Genomic DNA, 21,975 nt, shown 5'->3' on the forward strand with positions numbered 1-21,975 from the left:
ACTACTGCTTATTCCAGTCCCTATAATTTAACAAGCCCTTCTAAAAGCCCCACACAGTCATTTAGGAAAACAGTATACATGAAACCCAAAGCTCGTCCCAGAAATACTAGTAAGGGATACGATCAAAAAGCGCATGCAGAGCTTATTGAACATTACAGCAACATTCCTTCCTTTTCTACAGGTTGTCGCAAAAATTATAATGATTTGTCAGAAATCATAACAAAGGATCTCATAATTTCTATAATTCAATACCTTTCACAATCTGACATAATTAAAATACCGTCCAACGATGCCACTTCTTCAAAAAGTTTTTTAACTCATGGACAGACAGGACCATCCACGAAACCAGTCTCTGGTGATTCAATGGAACTGCCGGAGTATTAATAGTAAAAAAAGTGACCTAATTTTTTTATTGAATATTTACAAACCATTTGCTGTGTCTCTTCAAGAGACTTGGCTTCGTCCTGGATGCAATTTTAGAATCCCAGGATATATCTGTCTTAGAGAAGACAGAACAGATGGGTATGGTGGAGTTGCACTAATTCTTAAGGGAAGTGTGCCCTTTGTCCACATACCCATGCCTAATCACAGTGATAAATTTTCCATTATTGCTGCTAGTGTAAATAATATTTGTATTGTAAATATGTATATACCACACCCCTCCACTGAAGTCTTTGACGATATTTGTAGCATTCTATCTTCCCTCCCGCGCCCTATTGTGGTCATGGGAGATTTCAATGCACAACATTTTATGTGGGGAAGTTCTAAGTCTGATCATTATGGGGCTAGAATCTTAGACATCTTAGATGATAATAATTTATGCCTTCTAAACTCTGGTTGTCCTACTAGAAGGACAAAGCCCCATGAGGGTTTCAGTGCACCAGACCTTATCCTGTGTAGTCCTTCCCTTGCTCCTATATTAAACTGGTGGCCTCTATCGTCTTCATATGGAAGCGATCACTTTCCGCTAATTGTATCATTTCCTCAAAAAATTGGCGAAAAGACGTCAAAGGCCGGCTAAAATATAGACTTAAGGATGCCAACTGGTCATTATTTAGAGATAAAGTTCAACAAAATTTATCAACAATACCTCCAGTAAATGACAGCAATAATCATCTTTGTGCTGAAGCTTTTACACGGGCACTACTACAGGCTGCTGAGGAAGTTTTTCCAATTAAAAATAATAGTGGCAATGGGCATATTCCATCACCTCCTTGGTGGGACAGCGAGTGCTCTGCTGCTATAGCTGAGAGAAAGATGGCCGAAAAATATTACAGAGAAAATTCTACAACACAACATTTTAATATTCTTTGTAATCTTATAACTAAAACACGTAAATTATTAAAACAAAAACGATTCAATGGGTGGAAATCTTTTTGTGCTTCAATTTCACCAGACATTTCTTCATCTGAAGTTTGGCAAAATATTCGTAGATTCAGATCTGCTTTTAAACCTCAAAGGTCTCGCTTTATGGATGGCAATACAGTTGATTTGTTTCTTGATAAATTAGCTCCACCATATGTCCCATCTACAGAAAATATTTCTTCTGACTCACAGCCTTCTCTCTTCTCCCAGCATGATAGTAGCGATTCATTCATTTCGTTTAGCCTTTCAGAACTCAAAGGAGTTCTTTCAAAACTTAGGGACTCAGCCCCAGGTTGTGATGGAATTCCATATTCTTTTCTACAAAACCTGAATGACACATGCCTTTCTTATTTTCTCAGTTTAATTAATTCTATCTTAACATCAGGTAATATTCCTTCATCATGGAAAATCCATGAAGTTATCCCTATACATAAGCCCAACAAACCGATTAATGATCCAACATCATACAGACCAATTGCATTAACTTCAGTTATTTCCAAAATTTCTGAACATTTAGTTAAAAATAGATTAGAATGGTTTATTGAGAGTAAAGGCTTACTATCTCAAAACCAGTTTGGATTTAGGAAAGGCAGATGTACGATGGATAGTATCAGTATTTTTATGACAGACTTAAGATTGGCATTTTCATGTAATAAGTCTGTGTTAGCTGCATTCTTAGATGTGTCTGCAGCCTATGATAATGTTAACCTTTCAATTCTGAAACAAAAAATGAATAATTTAGAAATCCCTCAAATTTTTATAAGCTTCACTATAAATCTTCTCTCTGGTAGAATGCTTAAAGTAATATCAGAAGACTCCTACCAATCCCGTATTGCCTGGAAAGGTTTACCACAGGGCTCAGTTTTAAGTCCCTTACTTTACAATATATATTCTCATGATGTGGAAGCCTCCCTTAAGGGTAAAGTTAACTCACTCCAATATGCAGATGATTTACTCCTATATATCTCAGGTGATTCTGTTGACAAAATGTCTGATACTATGACATATTCCCTTAAGTTGCTAAAAGTCTGGCTTGACAATAATTCTCTAAGTCTTTCGGTTCCTAAAAGTGTTATGGTCTTATTTTCACGTATGAGACTTCCTCCATCAGTGTCTGTATTTTATAATAACATTAGAGTTCCCCTTAAAAGTGAAGCAACATTTCTAGGGGTAATTTTAGACTCAAGACTTACAGGAAACCCTCATTGCAACTATATAAGTGCCAAATGTGAGAAGATTCTAAATATACTGCGTTGCCTCTCTGGAGTTTGGTGGGGAGCCCACCCTTTCTCTTTAAAGCTTTTATATAATGCCCTAATTAGAAGTATTTTAGACTATGGAACATTTATACTTGAACCCTGTAATGCAGTAGCCCTCCATAAGTTAAACATTATCCAGTCTAAAGCTCTGAGAATAATTGCTGGGGCTATGCGTTCGAGCCCTATTAACGCTTTGCCGGTCGAATGCTCTGAAGCCCCTCTGCACCTCAGACGACAATTTCTTTCTGACAGGTTCCTGTTTAGAGCATTCCAAGTCTATAATCATCCTCTTTACTCTAAGTTATGGTCTCTGTTGGATTGTATGGATTATCCGTACTGGGCTCATAAATCGCCGCCATGCCTTATTGTTAGTCTCCAAAAATATTTAGCTCTTCAAGCTCCAACACATAGATCACAATTCCTTCCTATATTTTGTGTTAACTATGATGCCTTAACATTAAATCCTTGTCCAAAAATTATAATCATTTATGTACTTATTATATACCTAATTTATCTGATCCTTTTCAAAATTCCGATCCAATTTCCAAACCAATAAAATAAATCTAATAACACACTTCCTAACTTTTTTGCATGGCTGACGCACAAACCGTGCAGGCCAAGAAAGGGGAAAAAAAAAAAAAAAGTAATTGATCTGTGTATTAAACCAATACAAGAATGTTTACTATTTATTACGAATTACAATTTACGTGAGTATTAAGTAATTTAGATATTTGCTTTGAAGTGTAAAGTGTTATAACATTGTTATACAAAAATAATAAATCTTCATGAAGAAAAATTGAAAAATAAAACCTAAATATGCCGACAAGTTATCCCTGGTAAGAAATCTTTTTTTCTTTCTCTATTTTCAATACATAAATTTCCCCAATAAAGTTGTATGGAAGTTAATCGAATTATGTTTCAGGACTACAGCCAAGAAATGTAGACGAAAAAATTATGTTGCTAGTTTAGAAGTTAGCACCCATCCTCTCAAAATGGACAACATGAGAATTGTATGAACACTATTAATCTTAATCAAACTATTCTAATAATATCACTGCTTTTTGCTGTACATAATCTATAATTGTTTTTGCAGACACCAAGTTTAAATAAGACTTTAATGGAAAGTCTACAGAACTGGAGTATGCCTTTCGAGGAATTGGATCCTTTGCTACGTTTTGAAAAAATGAATGTAGCAGAGGCAAGTTTTAATACAACTGCAGCTTTCCTTCCATTTAAATTATTTTTTTAAACTTATTACTATTTTAGGAATCATTGCCTTTAGATATATGTGAGGATGAAAAGGAAAATTACTTGAAAGTATGGAATTGTAAAAAGACATCTATTCTAAATAAATATACGACAGGTGAAAAGCTTACAATCATAAGCAGTTTTTTACCTGGTGGAGAAAAGAGTATGTTTATCAATAATTGTGCAATATTGTCAAATTAATAATTGTTCTTTGATACTTTTAATAACATATATTTCTTTCCTTTTATTTTTTGTTATGTTCAGTTAGTACTTTTTCAGCATTAATTAGACAAGTCTCCAATCTTAATGAAAAAGTAAAGCATAGATTAGAACAACTTGATGATTTTGATGAAGCTTCAGTTAGAAAGACTATGGGACTCTCTCAACAAGAGTTTGTAACTAAAGTACATATGTTGGATGAGGAGATAAAAAAGGTGTGTCATAAAATTTCATAAATTATTATATTACAGTTTTTAAATTGGTGTACTTAGACAAACAATGTGTTAGTCCATAATATTTTTTTAAATTACAGGCATGGGATTCAGAGCAAAGGGTAAATGCATTCAAAATTGCTATACAGTGCTCGAAATTACTCTCAGACATCAGCGTAATGCAATTTTATCCCAGCAAGTTCATTCTCCTCAGTGATGTTTTAAATAACTTTGGAAGTTTAGTATTTGATCGTCTTAAGAATAAAAGCTTTGGGTTTGTACATATTTCTATAAAACATATTAAATGAAATTTACATATGCTACTTATTCAATTTTTTAGTTCGTTAACAGTTTTACTATCACTTTCAATCACAATTTTCATCCATAAAGTTTCTGAGGGATAATGGATAAATGGTCATTATTAATAGCTGAATTGTCATTGAAATTGAACATAAACCAACATTATTACTATATAACCTAGACATAAATACTTTATGGACATAAACCGTTTTTGCAAATGTGGAAACCTAATACCTATAATATTTTCTGTAATCTAATATCCAAAATTGTATTTTCAGAAACAAAAATATAAAATTTCAAGACATTGATCCAAGTACAGTTCTAGAAATAGCTAAAGAAACATGTCAAAATTGGTTGTTTAAAATGGCGTCTATTAGAGAATTGTTGCCACGGGTCTATATGGAAATAGCTCTTTTACAGTGTAATGTATTCATATCTAGAGAAGAAATGAAACCAACAATAAATCGACTGACGAATATGATCAGAGGAATGGGGAATCCCCTTGTAGCAATATATATTAGAGTCTATTTATGTAATATCTCATCAAAGTTATTTGGGAAAGAAAGTGAACCATATTACAAAGACAATTTAAGTGAGTTCATTAATGAATACCAGCAGGTGAGCTATATCTAAATTTGTAAGAATTAAACTTAATTGTCCATATGAAAGTAATTTATTCTTCTTCTTGAGTATTGATTACATTACAGTAGTTAGGTAGGTGAAGAAAAGCTACTGAAGATCCACGAGCAGTCGACCTGGAGGGCTATCGTACTTGCAGGCTAGCGGATGTCACGAGGATTTTCTTTTTTTAATGGAATCTCGCTGTTGGTCTTAAGGCCTTGACAGCTCAGCTCGGACTGTTTTGGCGAGCATTGCTCGGCCTGAATTGGTGTATTTCCCGCGGCTGGCGCAAGGGCGTCTTCCGTGAGACTCGAACCTCGGCTTGGATCGTCGCGGGATTGTCAATCGCCTGGTGGGCAGGACGAAAGTTCACTGGAGTGAACGAAGTACGTAGTGAAGGTCCTCGCCTTCCCCGATGAAGACGGTTTTTATCCTAACATTGAGGAACACATTATTGGATGATATTTGAGTTACTCAATTGAATAGAGATATTATGGAGCAAGAAAACCTTGATGAATTCATAGAATTTGTAGCTATAATAATAATAATATAATTTTGTAATTCCTCTAGATCTTCCACCCTACAATGTTAAAAAAATATGGCGCGCAGCTTCTAACTGCTGACCAGTACTTGAATCTATATGTACCTGCTGTAGATTGGCTACTTTTTGGTACTCTCAATTGGAATCATGATAAATTAAATCTACTTGAGGAATTGTTAAAAAAATGTAATGAAATTGAGAACAGGTAATTACGGTATCAGCGTAAAAGTACATATAAGTCACAATATAACTCCGTCTTAATTTAAATAAGTTGTTTTTGTGTGACATTATCTGTCACTGATGCAAAACTAGACATAGATAAAAACTAAAATGATTTTTCTGGCATCTAAGTATTATAAATACCTTGGTCTTCTCAAATATTTGCTATGGTCGAATAACTGTAATGTTTTCAATAATAAAGCTAATATTATAGTATATGAAATTATATACTATTTATATATTATATTTTAAATTAAAATACATAGTAATAAGCTTGTTTACAATTTTAGTGAGCTGCTCCTGTGTTGCATAATCTCTGCATTTGATTCGTCCAGTGTTATACAGAAATCTTCAGCAATTTTGGATATCATACGCAAGAATGCTGATGGAATGGGTATGTAATGTTTATTTAAGCGATTAAAAGAAATAAAGTAAAAAGAAATAATAATTTTTACTATTGTTTATTGCCATTTTTTTAATAAAAACTTCTTGCTTGTCAAACGGAGACAAAAATTAAAAGTTGTTGGAAAAGTAACTACTAAGTTTTTTTAAACAACACAAGCTTGACCGCCATTGGTTTTTAAATAAAAGAATGTTGTTAGTTTAAATTTAGATGACTTTATTTAACATGGCAACATAGTATAGTTATAAAAAATACTCGTAGTGATGATGCACCAAGCATTATCGTCGCTGGGAGAGCACTTATGCCACGCTGAGAGCTATCGGCAGGTCTCAGCTGAAGTCTTGAGTCAAACATGGTGGAAATTAGCCAGTGGTATGAAGAACACGGCCAACTTTTTGCAAGTGCTGGAGCCGTGGATTCAATTCGCTTGTATTCAATTATCTGTAAGTGACTAATATCTGTTATACAAAATACGTCATATACAGAGTGTATATGACACCAAACAAATATTTTTTTTTTTAAACAAATTTAACGTTTCTCGTCGTGTAATAAAAAGTTTATCTCTGTTATATTTTAAAACTCTTAATTTACATCGATAAAGATTGTATGTGTTTATCTGTCCTCAGTAAATGTAATTTATTGTGATGGAACTTAGTTTTCCAAAGGCTGCGTTATGTTCTTTAAAAAATCTTGAAAAACAAAACAAAAATTTAACTTCATATTACTAAAACTAATTCTATTTATTGTATTTGGTTTACGCGCGTTCGACACATCTATATAAATACTTTCCAAATATACAACATTATAATTATATTATGCTGTATACATTACTCGACTTTTCGTTTTTAATTGATAAAAAATGGTATTCTTGTTTCTATTTATTTTTTATTATTTCTTCAGAGTCAACATATTAATGTGATTCTTCGTGGGACTATTCGCTATTTAATCAAGAGTGGTCAGCCGCCAGATAACTATTCCATGCAGATACAGAATGTTGTCAAAAGAATACTCAAGCATATTCCCGATGTTGAGGAATTATTTTTAATGGTAATTTATACTTGACTATATCTTGTGGCTTCGGAGATTGTTTATAAGTATTTTTATCGAAATTATAAACATGTTAGTGTAACAAAAAATGAATTTTATAGCAATTGAACAGTTTAACATTTTAAATTCCAATTATTCGAAAAATAATACCAAAGCATTTTTTTATATTATGCCAATAGGTTTGACTTTATGCTACTAAAGCATGCGTTTATTTATTAGATTATATTAATACTTATTATAGAAACTAAAAACTGTTCCCGGTTTGAAAAAAAACATTAATAATGCCGAAAAAATATTTAAATTTGGAATTGAACTATTAAATCGATTTAGATATAATTTGTTTACATCGAGAGCTAAATAATCGATCAAAACTCCTAAAAAATATTATGTTATAAATACATAGTTTGATAAATTAAATATATATATATATATATGCATATAAACGGTTTAAAATATTTTATATTTTACATTTTATTTTACATAATTTGACGTTTCGAATGCTTCTTGCTGCTTGTTTCAGCAATCGCAGTACGATATTTTTTTGTATATGTAATTTTCCACAAATATTTTAGGACGCCTTTATGCCTTTGGTAGAGCTGGTCCAGACCTCAGCAGCTCGTACGTCAATGGCTCGGACAGTACTCACTGTGTTCTTTGAGAGAAACAAGTCTGAACGTATAGATGACCCCATAGTCATCGCTAGCCTTATGAGGCTTTGCCGTATTGTGCACGATTCTATTAAGTAAACATTTTTTTTTAAATTCGGAACTTGAGTATGTGCATAGGGGAGCGTTCAAGTATTATGTCCCGCAATTTTTGGAGATTCTTGACCCCCCCCCCCCACGATACGCGCCGTAACGTTACTCTTTATACCTAAAACTTACCATTATGTGGTGTAAAGTACTGGAGAGTGGAAAATAATTTTAACAATAACGCGTAATTCAATCCCCGCCGCGCATTGTAACGTTTTACAAGAGGACCCCCGCCCCAAATTATTTATGTAACACTTGAACGCTCCCTTGAGCAGAAATTAAAAATTATTTGGTTTCAAAACTTTTGACACAATAATATTTTCTTTTAAATCTTGCAAATTATAATTATTAGAATTATAATAAAATATCAAACCCGAATTAATTTATTATAACTTTCTCCTACATATATTATTTACCGTCCGTAATGTAATTTTACTAATATAACAGATGGGCTTAACTTTTATGATTCCCGTTAATTTATGAGGTTAAATTTGAATGAATTTTGTACTTCCTTAGTGCTGTGAGTGTAGAAGATGAGAGCAAGTGGAGTGGGGAATTGATAGTCAGATGCATTCAAGCCGCGAGACATGAGGATCTTGATACGCAACTGAATTTCTATGTGGAGTGCCGAGCTGCCTTTCTCAAGTTGGATGCTGTACTTGTCGCATTGGTTCATGTAAGTATTCATTTAACATCCGTTAGCGGTAGTTGATCTAGTTCTTAGAGTAGGAAATTGAACACTTCAATGATGACTTAATTCACTACACTGATTTTACGTGAACTGTATAACTTCAAACTTGTACAAAGAAAAAGCACGTGCGCATGTGTCACAACCTCTTATAATCACAACTCCCTCCTCCGACTCGACCATCCCACTTCGGGGAGATGGTCGAGTCAATTCGTAACAATTCGTAAACAACCGAACGAGTCAAATGAATAACACATGCGCACTTGTAGCAAGATTCTTAAGAATATGTTTCATAAAAATGTTTAGAATTTAATTAAATAAATATTAGAAGCTAACACATTCTAGACATTTCTGTGTGATTAGTTTTAATAGAGATTTAACATTCGCCATTCAGTTGCTCAATAAAAAAGAAAACAATGAAATTGTGATGGTGTTACCAAAGTTTCAAAGAGGAAAATTTACGTCTTAAAAATACAACTAGAATTTGAGAAAAACATTAAATTTTGTGTTATACGGATAAAAACATACGGAATGGTCATTTTGAGTTATTTTAAAATGTGTGTTTGTGTTTGAAAAATATTGATAAATCTGAATTTATTTAATAAATAATTTTGCCGCGCTACAACCCTATGTGGGTCTGCATTTGTTTCTTTGATCATTTATTGTTATAGACTTTAAGTAAACTGCTGTGCCTGACACCAGTATGTCGGAGATTTTTGGTTTAAAGCCTGGCCGATTTCCTATGGATATTTCCTTTTTATTTTGAAATCACGACTTCAGAGTTAAGATTTGCACTCAAGCCACTTATGGCTGAGCATGAACCACCCATGCCTCCTCTATATAAGCCTCTCTGGGCTATTAATAAAATACTGTCATAAGGCGGTGAACACACTATCGACCCGCGGTGCGGCTTCCCGCGGCAGATGGCTGCAGCGCGCGTGCGCAGCCTATTGTTACATCACGGTGCCCTCTCTGCAATGCGCATTATCCCGGGCTACGCTTTACCTACTCTCAGGACAGGTTGCTTTGCTTAATAACTGCATTGGACAAGGTACATTTGGGTTATTCCTTTAGAATTAGATTTCCAAAATTTACACACGATTATCAAGTATTGTGGTTATGTTAATGTTTTTTTAACATAAAGTTACCGTTTACCTGTTCTATAAGATAAATAAGTTTCGCATAAGCTCTCTAGTACAGCCCTCTACATTTTTTAATTTAATCTTAATATGATTATTTATTTATTCACACTTGGTTACATTTATAAAAAAGAACATAAAAATTATAAAGGTTGCAACAGGCGGCCTTATCGCTAAAAAGCGATCTCTTCCAGGTTACCCTAGTAAGGGAAATAATTTAAAAAAAAAAAAGAAATATGTTGGATAGTATATAATCATATTTTTTTTAAATTTAATCTAGCCATATTTTTTGCAATTAAACAGTTATAGTAAATATGATTATTCTTCTTTTCCAAACTATTATTCATTTATATTCCACCAGGAATTGAACCCAGTAATTAAAGGTTCGGGTTAAGAATATTACAATAATTACTTGTGTAATACAGCTTAGCGTTTGCTTACTTTAGATTAAAGTATTTAACACATATTTCATAGTATAGATATGTCGTCAATGTACCTGGAGGTCTTGAGTTGGATAACCTTTAAAACAAATTTACTTAAACTATTTACAGCTGAAGCGAACTTCAAAGCACTGGTTGGTGTAATACCAAACATACCGCAATACGTCCAAGAAGATGGCCAGAAGAAACCTACTCATGATAGAGTGGCCGGTCTTATCAGTAATTTCTTATCAACGCTTCTCGTACTGCCGGTAACTTACAAGCTTATTACTGTTTAGGCACACTTCCACTACATATATAGACAGATAATAGAAAATGTACATGAGTAAACACAACAGGCATGTCTTATAAGTATGTAACATATACAGAAAGATGTTACTAAAACTGTTAATTTAAAAAAAATACACAAATCTGGTATTTAACCGACCACGCTTGCACTATTGGACGCTTTTTTAAATTCTATTTTGAAACTTTTAGTTTTGGATAGTTGGGTTAAAAGCTAAAACGTACCATATATTAGGTCCTTACATATGAAATTGGCGTTTTGTATGGGAGGAACAAAAAGTCGAATATTTTTAAATATAATATATTTAATTAATCAAAGTATGAACCATTGTTTTCTATGCACTTTTGCCATCTCATAGGTAGTTCATTGATCCCTTTACTAAAAAAAAACCAGTCGGACGGGAATCGATAAAATCTGTGAAGGCGATTTGGACTGCCTCATCAGAGTTAAATTTTTTCCCTTGCAAGAAGTTGTCAAAATTTCGAAAAAAATGGCAATCTGTTGGAGCAAGGTCCGGGGAGTACGGAGGATGTCTTAGACATTCCAATTGAAGCTCTTCTAATTTGGTGCCGTCTGTTGTGCAGTGTGTGGTCTAGCGTTGTCGTGAAGTAGCAGTGGTGTGGAGCGATTGACCAGCCTAGGTTGTTTAGCCGCTAGCTTTTCCATCATGGTTTGCAATTGCTGACAATAGACATCAGCCGTAATAGTCTGGCCAGATTTGAGAAACCTGCAATGAACAATACCGGTACTAGTCCACCAAACGCTTAAAGTAACTTTTTTGGGGTTAATTTTCGCTTGGGGCAGGATTTGGCTGGCCTGGCCAGGATCCAACCATTGCGCTGAGCACTTCCGATTATCGTAAAGAACCCATTTATCATCACAGGTAATGATTCGGTTTAAAATACCTTCACTATTGTGCCGGTTCAGTAATGTAACTCAGCAGTTGACGCGCGTTTGCGCCGGTTTGCTTCAGTCAATTCGTGAGGTACCCACCTTTCAAGCTTTTTAATCTTCCCAATTTGCTTCAAGTGAATTAAAACAGTTTTATCACTAACACCGCAGCCTGCAGGTAACTCGGACGTGGTTTGCGATGGATGTGGAAGCGGCCACAATAGCCTTCAATACTTTATTATCAACTTGGGTCTCAGGCCGTCCACGGGGCTTGTTCTGCAGGTCGAAATTTCCAGAACGAAAACGTTGGAACCAAAAACGAACTGTGTTTTCTTTTGCAACATGAACGCCATACACATCGTTCACCCTTCGAGTCGTTTCCGCAGCACTAGTGCCACGGCGGAACTCGTTCTCGTTAATAATGCGATACTTTAAGTTTTCCATTTTGTAAAATGAGTGACGCAAACAGAAAAAACCAGAAGAAAAAACAAATGAATGACGGTCATCGAAGCACAAATACATAAGTAAATAGCTGTACAAATTTGAATTTGAAATTCCTAACCAAAGAGGAGGTATTTGAGGTCAAAGTGGCCAGTACGACAAAACGCCAATTTCATATGTAAGGACCTAATATATATTTTTTTAAGTTATGGAACAATATGCGTTATGTACGAAAATGCATAGCGCCATAGTTTGTCTATGTTTAGCTATGTCTATGCCTAAACGCGAAGGAGACAAAATTAGGAAGGGGAAATGTATTTAATGACATTCTAGAACTGAAATATTAATGATAAAACATGTTTTTATGTGTCATTCAGATTGAAGTTTTGTTAATTTAAAGTTAAGTTTTGGGGGTTAATAAAATTTTTTTCACCGTTTATTTATTAACTAGGGTGCTAAACCAGCTTTTGCAAAATCTTGCCTTTGAATTTCCATGATTTTATTATGGGCTGGATTTATATCTGCGATTGTTTCATTAATCACTTTTAATACAAATAGTCATTCTGGTCAGTCCACTGTGCCTACAAACTTTCAACCTTTATATAACGGTTAAGCCACGGGTTTAAAAACAGGCAAACATAAACAGTAGATATAAGAATTTTCTAGTAACAAAATATTTGTTGCCAAAAACAAACACCAATTGGCATGACATCTACACATAGAGTGATTTATAATCATTTTTAAATTTAGACTTTATTCAAGTACTACGTAGTACTAAGTATATTTTAGAGTAATAATTGATATTTATTTTTAGTGTAAGTAATTGTTTATTACCAGTTTTGTCACTCGTACGTTTACTGCCCTACAGGGTCAGAAGAAAACTCTATCAGTCTTTATTAATCTCAGTTGGGATTTGAATGCGCTACGGTTTTGGAGTCGCACTCTACGCTACATAATGAACGTGTCATTGCCTCGCAATTACAAGTCCAATACGTCTACTTTTACTAGAAGCCTATAATATATTTTTCTTCAATTCTGCTTTGTTTCGACAGGAATATTTTACTGGTTATTTTAAATTAATACTATCTATAGTGATTTATATAATTTTAGGATAATGTAGACAGTAACAGCAAGGCGTATATATTAAGCGGTTTCATTAAAACCCTGGAGAGGGTAGAATGGCGGAAAATAGATACCTTATATTACACGACACTTTTACGAGTACTGGACTTGCTTTGCGAGATGACACAAGAACAGTACGCGTATCACATAGATTCAGGTGAATATTTTTTTGTCTTTTGTTTCGTATCGATTAATTTACTATATTTCTCCATACCAGACTTCTCCTATCTTACCTATGCTTTTTCTAAAATTAAAGCAAACTTTGTCAGATATGTATGTATGTGTGGACTCTGTTTCCGCACTTAGACGCTCAATAGGTCCATTGTGCGTAAAGTCCTGGCTAAATAAGCCAGCCTAACTCCTTCCAGAAGCACAGAAGTCTCCTGGGCACCTCGCAGGCTTCACGGAGCGACCTCACTGTTCCGAGGATTTCTACACGTTGATTAGTCACAGCCTCGCATTCCAGGACTACGTGGGTGACTGATTCCTCTGCGCTGAAACAGCCTCTGCACAGGGGGCTGTCTGTCGCGCCTAGGACATAAAGATGTTTATTAAGGAGACAATGGCCCGTAATTGTCCCTATCATTGTTTTCAGATTTATTCTATTCAAGTTTAGAAGTTGTTTAGTAAGCTGTCGGTTGACTGCTGGCAGAGCCATTTTGGACTGTCTGCAGCCCGCACCTTGTGACCAACGTTGATGTTGGAGCTCTGTGGATCTCTGGCATACCCAGGCTCGCACCTGCGAGAAGGATAAGGGAAGGAGCGGATACGGACCTGCAGGCCTCATCTCCGAACCTCTTCTCGCAAGCTCATCGGCAGCATCGTTGCCAAGTGATCCACTATGTCCCCTGATCCACTGCAGGGTAACTCTGTTTGTCAGGGTTATTGCCTCCAGTGCATCGTGACACTCCAGTATCAGTCTACTGTTAGTCTTTTTGCTTACCAACGCCATCAGCACAGACGCACTGTCGGATACGAACTTAATACAAAAGTTATTAATTCCTAACCGCTGCACGGCTCTGGCTGCTTCAGTTATAGCGACACATTCGCACTGAAAGATCGAGCTGTATGTGGCCAAGGGCAGGTGTAAGTTGATGTTGAGATCAAGAGAGAATATGCCAGCTCCAGAGCCACAGCCTGTTTTTGAGCCATCGGTGTATATGCGCAGCTCATTCAGGGGTGATCTATCACATTCCTCTTCTCTCATTTGCACATGGTATCTTCTGTTAAGTATGTTCTGATTTGCGATCCTATCACATGGAGCGGCTAATAGAGGTTGGTACTCTATCACCCTGTTAAGAATCGCTGCGTGTGTGCTGTAGTGATTTTTGCCCCATAGATCTAGCACCTTCAGCCTGATGGCAGCCAGTGCCGCCTCCTGCTGTATGTGCAGGTCCAGAGGCAAAACTTGTAGGGCTATCTCCAAAGCTGCAGTAGGCGTTGTTTTCATGCAGCCGCTTGCAGCGGACAACGCAAGCCTTTGGAAGAGTCCAAGTTAAAGTAAAAAGCATCAGTTCTGTTTTTGATGGGTTGACAGATAGCTCATGTTGACTGCACCATCTCTCAATCAATCTGAAAGCCTTCCTCATGAGGTCACATAAGGTACTTTTAAAGTTCCCCGATACGAGGAGTGCTATGTCATCCGCATACCCCACAGTGTAGAGATTAATAGCGTTGAGTTTTATGATGAGCTCATTTACCACTAGATTCCACAGGAGCGGCGAGAGGACACCACCCTGTGGGCAACCTCTACTGACAATACCGCGTGTGGTGGTATTCACGATAAATTGTATAGCTCGCTGTCTTAACATGTTGTTGATCCATTCTGTAAGGGTCGATGGTACTCCACATGTCTCGAGTGCTCTGGTAATGCTTGTGAAATTGGTTTTGTCAAAAGCCCCCTCAATGTCAATAAATGCGCCTAGGGTTGACTGCTTTAGTTTTAGGGAGTTGCCAATGCAAGATACAACGCTGTGTAGTGATGATTCAGTTGATTTGCCGGAACTGTAGGCATGTTGATTTGGATGAAGGAATTCTGATAAGGTTACCCGACTGCGTATCTCCAGGTCCCCCAACCTCACCAGCGTTTTAAGAAGGAATGAGGTGAGACTAATGGGTCTGAAGGATTTTGGCCGGGTATAGTCGTCTCTTCCTGGTTTCGGGATAAATATTATTTTTACTTCCCTCCATTTCAGAGGTATATAGCGATGTGCTATGCAGGCTCGGAAGACTGAGACAAGATAGTCTACTATTAAGTTCCCACTCCATCTCAGTAGACCAGGGAAAATGCCGTCCAAGCCGGCCGCTTTAAATGGTAGGAACGAGTTGATTGCCCATGCTACCTTTTCATTCGTGATTATTCTGTCTGCTACTTGCCAGTCCGAGCTGACCGTGGCTCTTTCCGAGTAAGGTTGCCATGACTGCTCATTAGCAATTATACAGCCTGGAAAGTGGGTTGCCAGAAGTAGTTCACAAGTTTCTTCATCTGTTTTTGTAAATGTGTTGTCAGGTTTTTTAAGGGATCCGATCGAGTGGTTTGTCACTTTAGACAGACATGATTTCACTCTGTTAGCCTGGTTGTTATTTTCGATACTAGTGCAGAAGTGTCTCCAGCACTCCTGCTTCCTAATACGTAGTAGTTTTTTGAATCGCCTTCTCGCGATTGTATATTTGTCCCAGTCGGTTGGCAGCCGTGTGTTCCCTGCTCTGTTGAACAGCCTCCTGACTTTCCGACGGTGTCTCTCCAATTCGGGGCACCACCAGTTCTGTTTGCCACCCTGTCTTGGTATGGTAAGCGGACACGACTGCTCATAGCTTGTCACGAGTAGGGACGTAAGTTTGTTAACATGTGTGTCTATGTCGTGTACATCTATGGTTGTTGGTATTGTTAGTTTGGCTACTTCTGAGCTGAACAGTCTGGAAAATTTTACTGAGTCAGTTCTCCGAGGTATTCTTCTTGGTTGTGGGTTTGGTAGATCCCCTTTGATTGCGAAGCGGATCCACCTATGATCTGAGCAGGATAACTCGTTGGACACGTGCCAGTCATGTATGTGATCTGACATACCTGCTGATACCATTGTTAGATCTATTATGGTTTGTGCGCGCGCGTTAACAAATGTTGGTTCTGAACCGCTGTTGGCTAGGATAAGATTATTGCTGAGTATAAAATTAAGCATGTCCTCACCTCGTGCGTTGGTTTTGGCATTACCCCATAGCAAGTGATGTGCATTGGTGTCTGCCGCGATGTTGAGCTCCAGTTTTTCCCTCTCACAGTGTTCGGCCAGGAGGCTTAGTTCCGGAGGGGGCACGTCCTCGTCGCCCGGTAAGTAGGCCGACGCCAGGACGATGTCTGGATACTCGTTCCTGGGTAACCTAACAGCTGTAAGGTCCCTTGAACATAGTTCGCTTATTAGTATTGCTGGTACATGTTTGGGTATTATAATGCAGGATCTTGGGTTACTTACGGAGGTGTCCAGTAAGGTTTTACCGCCGGTGTTACCCAGTCCACATATCTTGCCATTCCTGATCCACGGCTCTTGGATCACAGCAATGGTCTTGGGGTTGGTCTCCAGCAGTCTGCGCAGGGAAGCCGACGCTGTTTGGCTGTGCTGGAGGTTTGCTTGGACAAAGTCAATCCGGCGTAGGGGAGGAGCGCAGACAGCTGTCGCTGAGTTCACTCCCCCCTGTCTCCTGAAATAACTCATCATCCGAGGTTAGTTGTGCCGTCTCCATGGGGGTCTCGACTGCTCGGTTGTCCGCGGTCTTCCCCGTCACAGACGTGGGAGGCACCGGCCCCGATGTCGCCGTCCCCGATGTACAGGCTGTTGTTTGAGGTTGGGCGGGAGCTACCACTGAGGACTCCTCTTTATCTAGAAGTCGGATATATATGTTCCCCAGTAGGTAGTATATGCGCCTTTCCTGGGCTTTTATCGTTATTATCTCAGACTCCGGCACACGAAAGAAGAGGGACACGCCAGTTGGGTCCTGTGTTCTGCGTGCATGTGTCAGGGTCCACGATCTTACGTTAAGGTGGCGGTTCTGCCTCGTGATCAGTCTCATCAGATTCTCCGTAGTGCCAGTGTACTCTGGTACGTGTAGGAGACAGGGAACCTTTTTCGGGATGGCCGATTGAGGCCGAACCACCAGCTTGGTGTCTGGTATGGGGTTAGTGATGACAGACTCCGGTCAGCCAGCTCAGTGAGAAAGTGTCCTCGCACCAAATTTTGAGGACACCATCTGAGTGATGCGCTTTACCCCGGAACCTGATGTCATTGGGTTCTTTTGTTAGGGAAGCTTCAAAGTCCGCCATGACCTCATCGTGAAGCTTACCCTGTATTTGTAGGCGGATATTTTCCGCCTGTTCGTGCGTCATGTCTAGGAAGGGCTCAGCCATCACAGCAACACAGAATTCGTTATTCCTGTACGATGCTGCGGCCTCCGCATAACTGGCCGAGGTCCCTCCCACCGTTCGGGGTCTATTAGGTTTAATCCTTTTTCGTTGCCCCGTTGGTGTCACGGAATCCTCTGGCCGTTCGCGCTTTTGGCCCTTCGTTTCCTGGTTGACTTTAGTTTTCTTGGGATTGTTGTTGCTGTTAGGGTTATTGTCGTGCTTAGAGCCGTCTGGCTTTTGCGCGGCATTAGACCCTAGTGGCTTCGGTGCCCCTTTCCTTCCCCCAGATTCCTTTAAGGCTCCAGGGGCGGATTTAGGGGCCTCAAGTAGCCTCTGAGCATTGGTTGCCAGCTTCTGCTGATCCGCCGCTCTTCTGGCTTTCTTGAGCCGTCGCCTCTTTGATGAACTCATAACTGTGGTCATGGTTGGCTCCTGAATTGCGGATTTCAGGGCCGTCATATCCATAGATGAGGATGGTGCACTGAACGTATCCTCCGTTGAAGCCTCGGTCTTCCGCATCGGTCTTACCGCAGATGCCTCCCCTTCGGACGCAGACAGTTCTGTAGCATCGTACGGAGTGGCCTTCTTTGGTTCAACCGGCGCAGTTGACCCGGCCGCAACGGTGGTCGCGTCCCTGTGCGGTGGTGTTATTGATCCAGTCGAAGAGGGTACGGTCCTGGACGTAGCCCGGCTTGGCGTAACCCTAGTCGCTTCCCTCTCCTTTGGAAGCTTAGACGCTGCCCGAATAGGTGCATCTTTGCGAGTTGCAGGGGCATCACAGTGTCGTGCCACTGGTGACTTGCACCGTGACCCGTCCTGAGACGCAGCCCTTAGTTTTTTGTTAGTTGGCGCATTTTCAGGTGCAGCCTTATTTTCATGTTGAGCCTCTTTATCCATGAGGTAAAAAGAAATATTTCACCGTCAGAGCTCTCCACCCGCCACGGACTCCTCAGTCGGGGACATCTCCTACTCAGCAGGTAGACGCCAGAGCTACTCCTTCGGTATAGAGCCAGGGCTCAGACAGACGCGTCCGCACGCTGCGAGGAAGTACGGAGCTGTTCGCATCACGAGACGATGACGCAAACTCACCCCGAGTCCCGCGCTGCGCCGACGCCCCCCCCCCCCCCGACTCTCGCTTGGTAGCCCTCTTACGAGATACCGCAGCCGGTTGACCAAGGGTAGCTAACCCATGGCCTCCCGTGTGAGGAGAAATCCGGACCAAAGAGGTGTGTTGTGTGCAGCGCACAACTGTTAACCGGCGCACTGCTACACTCAACCACCAGGACTCCTTCATCCCCCCGTACGGGTCCCCGCGCACGGCACAAACACGCGGGAGGTCATTTACTGTCCACCGTCCTGTTATTTTGGACGATGAACTTTGTCAGATATAAATTATAATCTGTTTTGGTGTTTATTTTTAGCATACTTTTTTGAATACAATAGTTATTGTTTTTTTTAGAGTTACCTATATATTTATAACTATATAACTTGAAATAATTAAAATTCTATTAATATTTTTTAATTAAATGACATTTAATTTACGACAATAATTTTGTAGTAATATCCAACGACGAACTGTACGGCGCCGAAGAAGAATTCGTAAAGTGTTTAGAAAATTATGCAACAAATGTTTGTCAGGAGTTGCTAGTGGTTTTAAAGGCGCTGTCAGATGCAAAAGAAACTAAGAAACAATATAGTTTATCTCTCGAGTTATTTTGGAGGATTATAAAAAGAGGAGATTTACAGCAGTCGTCTATGTCCGGTTTGGCTTCTAATTTGTGGATGTTGTCGCAGAAACTTCAAGATTCCAATGCGAAGTATGCGGTAAGTTTTTCTGTTCACCAAGTCCAAGTTTGTTTATTGTTTTTAAGTTTGTAATTTCGAGATTGTTAATTCTGACAGCGGACCTCCCTTCCTATCATGTGATCATACAATTTCCATTTTGAAATTTCTCTAAGACTAGACTACGTAATAAAATATAGTCTGTAGTCTTCTACCGTGATATCTATAGAATAGATATACAGTCAAGATCTTTTCACGGAATCCGAACGAACGAACGAATGATAATCCTGATAGCCTATGACGATGTTATTAAGTACCTAATACTTTTACCGGCCGGGACCTTTGATTTTGGTCAATATAACCGGTAGGTCTAAACGATGTCGTCTTAAACGGTTTTCGCCGTATATGTATTAATTATAATATAATATATTTACTCGTTATTACCTTAATTTTGAGCTACTATTTAATATCTATATAGTTACGACGCACCATTATGTCGACCAACGATATCCGTGAAACGCCATACCGTGTGTCTTAAATTGAGATTTATTTCCACGCATTTTGTATGAAATTTCAATGGAAGCTGACCGTTCATATCGGCCATTTATATGAGGGCAGCGCCTAAATCTTAGTTTTATAACCACCTATATGTTATACTAGTTCATTATTACTATTAATTGTCATAGATTGTAATCGTTCATAATGCTACAATTAAAGTGATTTTTAATGCACACAATTTAAAGTTGTATCGCGTCTAGGTTTGACACAATGTTGTTAGAAAGAATGGGAGCTATATCCAATCACATCCAATTTTACATATATAAATACAAAATACTTTTGCACACGAGATCTTGAGAAATTATCGCGTATGTAATAAATCGCTGACATCCTATATTTATGTTTATATTTATAGATTTTCGTAAGTTCTGCGTTACGTGGCAATGTCTTGCTGTTTCCAGATGCTTCCTGTACTAATATTGCTGCAAAAAAACTAACGTTTATATTGTTTATTTCGAAGACCTTGGATCTGCAAAATTATCAAGTGTATTAGTCTTGCCTTATAAAAATTATCAAATTATACGGTAGTGTCTGCGGCTATTTTTTAGTAGTTTTAGCTAGAACTATTCACCTCCCATGGACACCTGCAACGACGAGGGTTTTTGGGTGTTGCCGACCTTTGAGAAAATGGTACGCTCTTTTATTGAAGGCTCATAAGCTGGTTTCACAAAGAGGTAGTGCGCGACATAAAATGCATCAAAAAGCTATAGGAATAAGGGTTACGGAGATTCATATAAACAAACACACGTTACAATGCATTAGGGTACTTACATTGTAACATATTGTTAATAAATAACTTTCATAAATACACTTCTCTGTAACATACGAGATACGCCTACTTATATAAAACAAAGTCTGTCTTATTACGCATTAATTATTTATTCGTCTCTTTCTGGCAGATGATATTTGTGTTGTGTTCATAACACACATACCTTAGTTAAAGGTGTAATAGGAATACATCAAGATTATACAGATTAGATTAATATGCGTTCATTTACAGGTCAATGAAATGAATTAACCTAAAACTTATATAACGTATTTTCTTTAAGATATCGAACGCTGTTGCGAAATATCGGATTCTGTAATAACTAATTATTGAGGCAATACTGTTACATCGTGGATACCACAATATCTGAGAAACAATATAAATGAAGTTGAAGTCTAGAACCGGCTAAATTGAAAAAAAACTCACTTATACAAACATGTCTAGCTCAAACTTTTAATAGTTTTTTAAGAGATTCCTACTTTGAGTTATTTCGTAAACACATTAATTCCGCTAATAAATTTGGATTCGCCACGTTGGGAATGTAGTTTATATATAGGTCAGCAAGACAATGAGTAAATAACGGATAGAAATTTGAGTTTTAACCCAACTACCCTTATTTCATATTGTATAATTTTATATCGAATTAAATTAATAACAGCAGAATAATAAGTAGCGAACATTATATGATTAAGCCTTTAAAATCATTGTTAATAACAAATTTACCGGTTTCAGTATACATTGGCCAAGATACATTTTAAAAGCCACTTTCGCTAATTAGATTTATTTCGAATTAAACTAAAATGTGATTAACTAATAATCAATAAACAAAAACGTTACTAATACCCAGTAAAAATTAATCTTATACTATTATTTCTTTCAGAAATCAATATTGACTGTTCTACAAGGCGGCGACCCAGCTGGGCGACAATTACTAGAGAAATTGAAAGTCCAGTGATAATGTTGTCACATTCCAATGAACTTTAAGAAAAAAGAATGAAACATTTACAAAATAAATCCATGCGAAATTTTAAAATAACGCAATAAAATATATTAATATTAAAAGATTGTTTTTTTTTACAAAATCATCAAAACTTAATTATACTAATAACTACCATATAATAATAATACTTAATAATACTTGCTTAAACGTAAAATAACAGAGATAAAAGAAAGTTATGTTTTTGAGAAAAGGTAAAATAAATTACATGTTGGAATTGTATCTGTGTACCAGAATATATTTATATACATGTATATAATCTTTCTTTTTTTCAATTTGTCGCAGTCTT

The 21,975-nt window shown here is 37.7% G+C and overlaps 1 protein-coding gene across 3 annotated transcripts; it reads left to right on the forward strand.

Moving 5' to 3' along the window:
• The first annotated feature begins 3,220 nt into the window (after positions 1-3,220).
• Positions 3,221-21,740, forward strand: LOC123710550 (VPS35 endosomal protein-sorting factor-like). Of its 3 annotated transcripts, none has more exons than XM_045662517.1 (18): positions 3,222-3,460; positions 3,547-3,634; positions 3,718-3,822; positions 3,891-4,035; positions 4,137-4,306; positions 4,405-4,577; positions 4,882-5,221; positions 5,795-5,970; positions 6,275-6,378; positions 6,649-6,830; positions 7,288-7,434; positions 8,007-8,176; positions 8,703-8,862; positions 9,754-9,925; positions 10,565-10,704; positions 13,182-13,350; positions 19,142-19,407; positions 21,570-21,740. In XM_045662517.1, the coding sequence occupies exons 1-18, from the start codon at positions 3,441-3,443 to the stop codon at positions 21,642-21,644; spliced, it is 2,802 nt and encodes a 933-aa protein (XP_045518473.1). In that variant the 5' UTR covers positions 3,222-3,440; the 3' UTR covers positions 21,645-21,740. The 3 variants fall into 3 exon arrangements, with proteins under 3 accessions (XP_045518475.1, XP_045518473.1, XP_045518474.1); XM_045662518.1 differs by having other exon boundaries at positions 3,224-3,460; positions 4,152-4,306; positions 21,570-21,739; XM_045662519.1 differs by lacking the exons at positions 13,182-13,350; positions 19,142-19,407 and having other exon boundaries at positions 3,221-3,460.
• Positions 21,741-21,975: the final 235 nt, after the last annotated feature.

Source organism: Pieris brassicae, chromosome 6 (assembly GCF_905147105.1).
Source record: "Pieris brassicae chromosome 6, ilPieBrab1.1, whole genome shotgun sequence".
NCBI classification, from domain to species: domain Eukaryota; kingdom Metazoa; phylum Arthropoda; class Insecta; order Lepidoptera; family Pieridae; genus Pieris; species Pieris brassicae.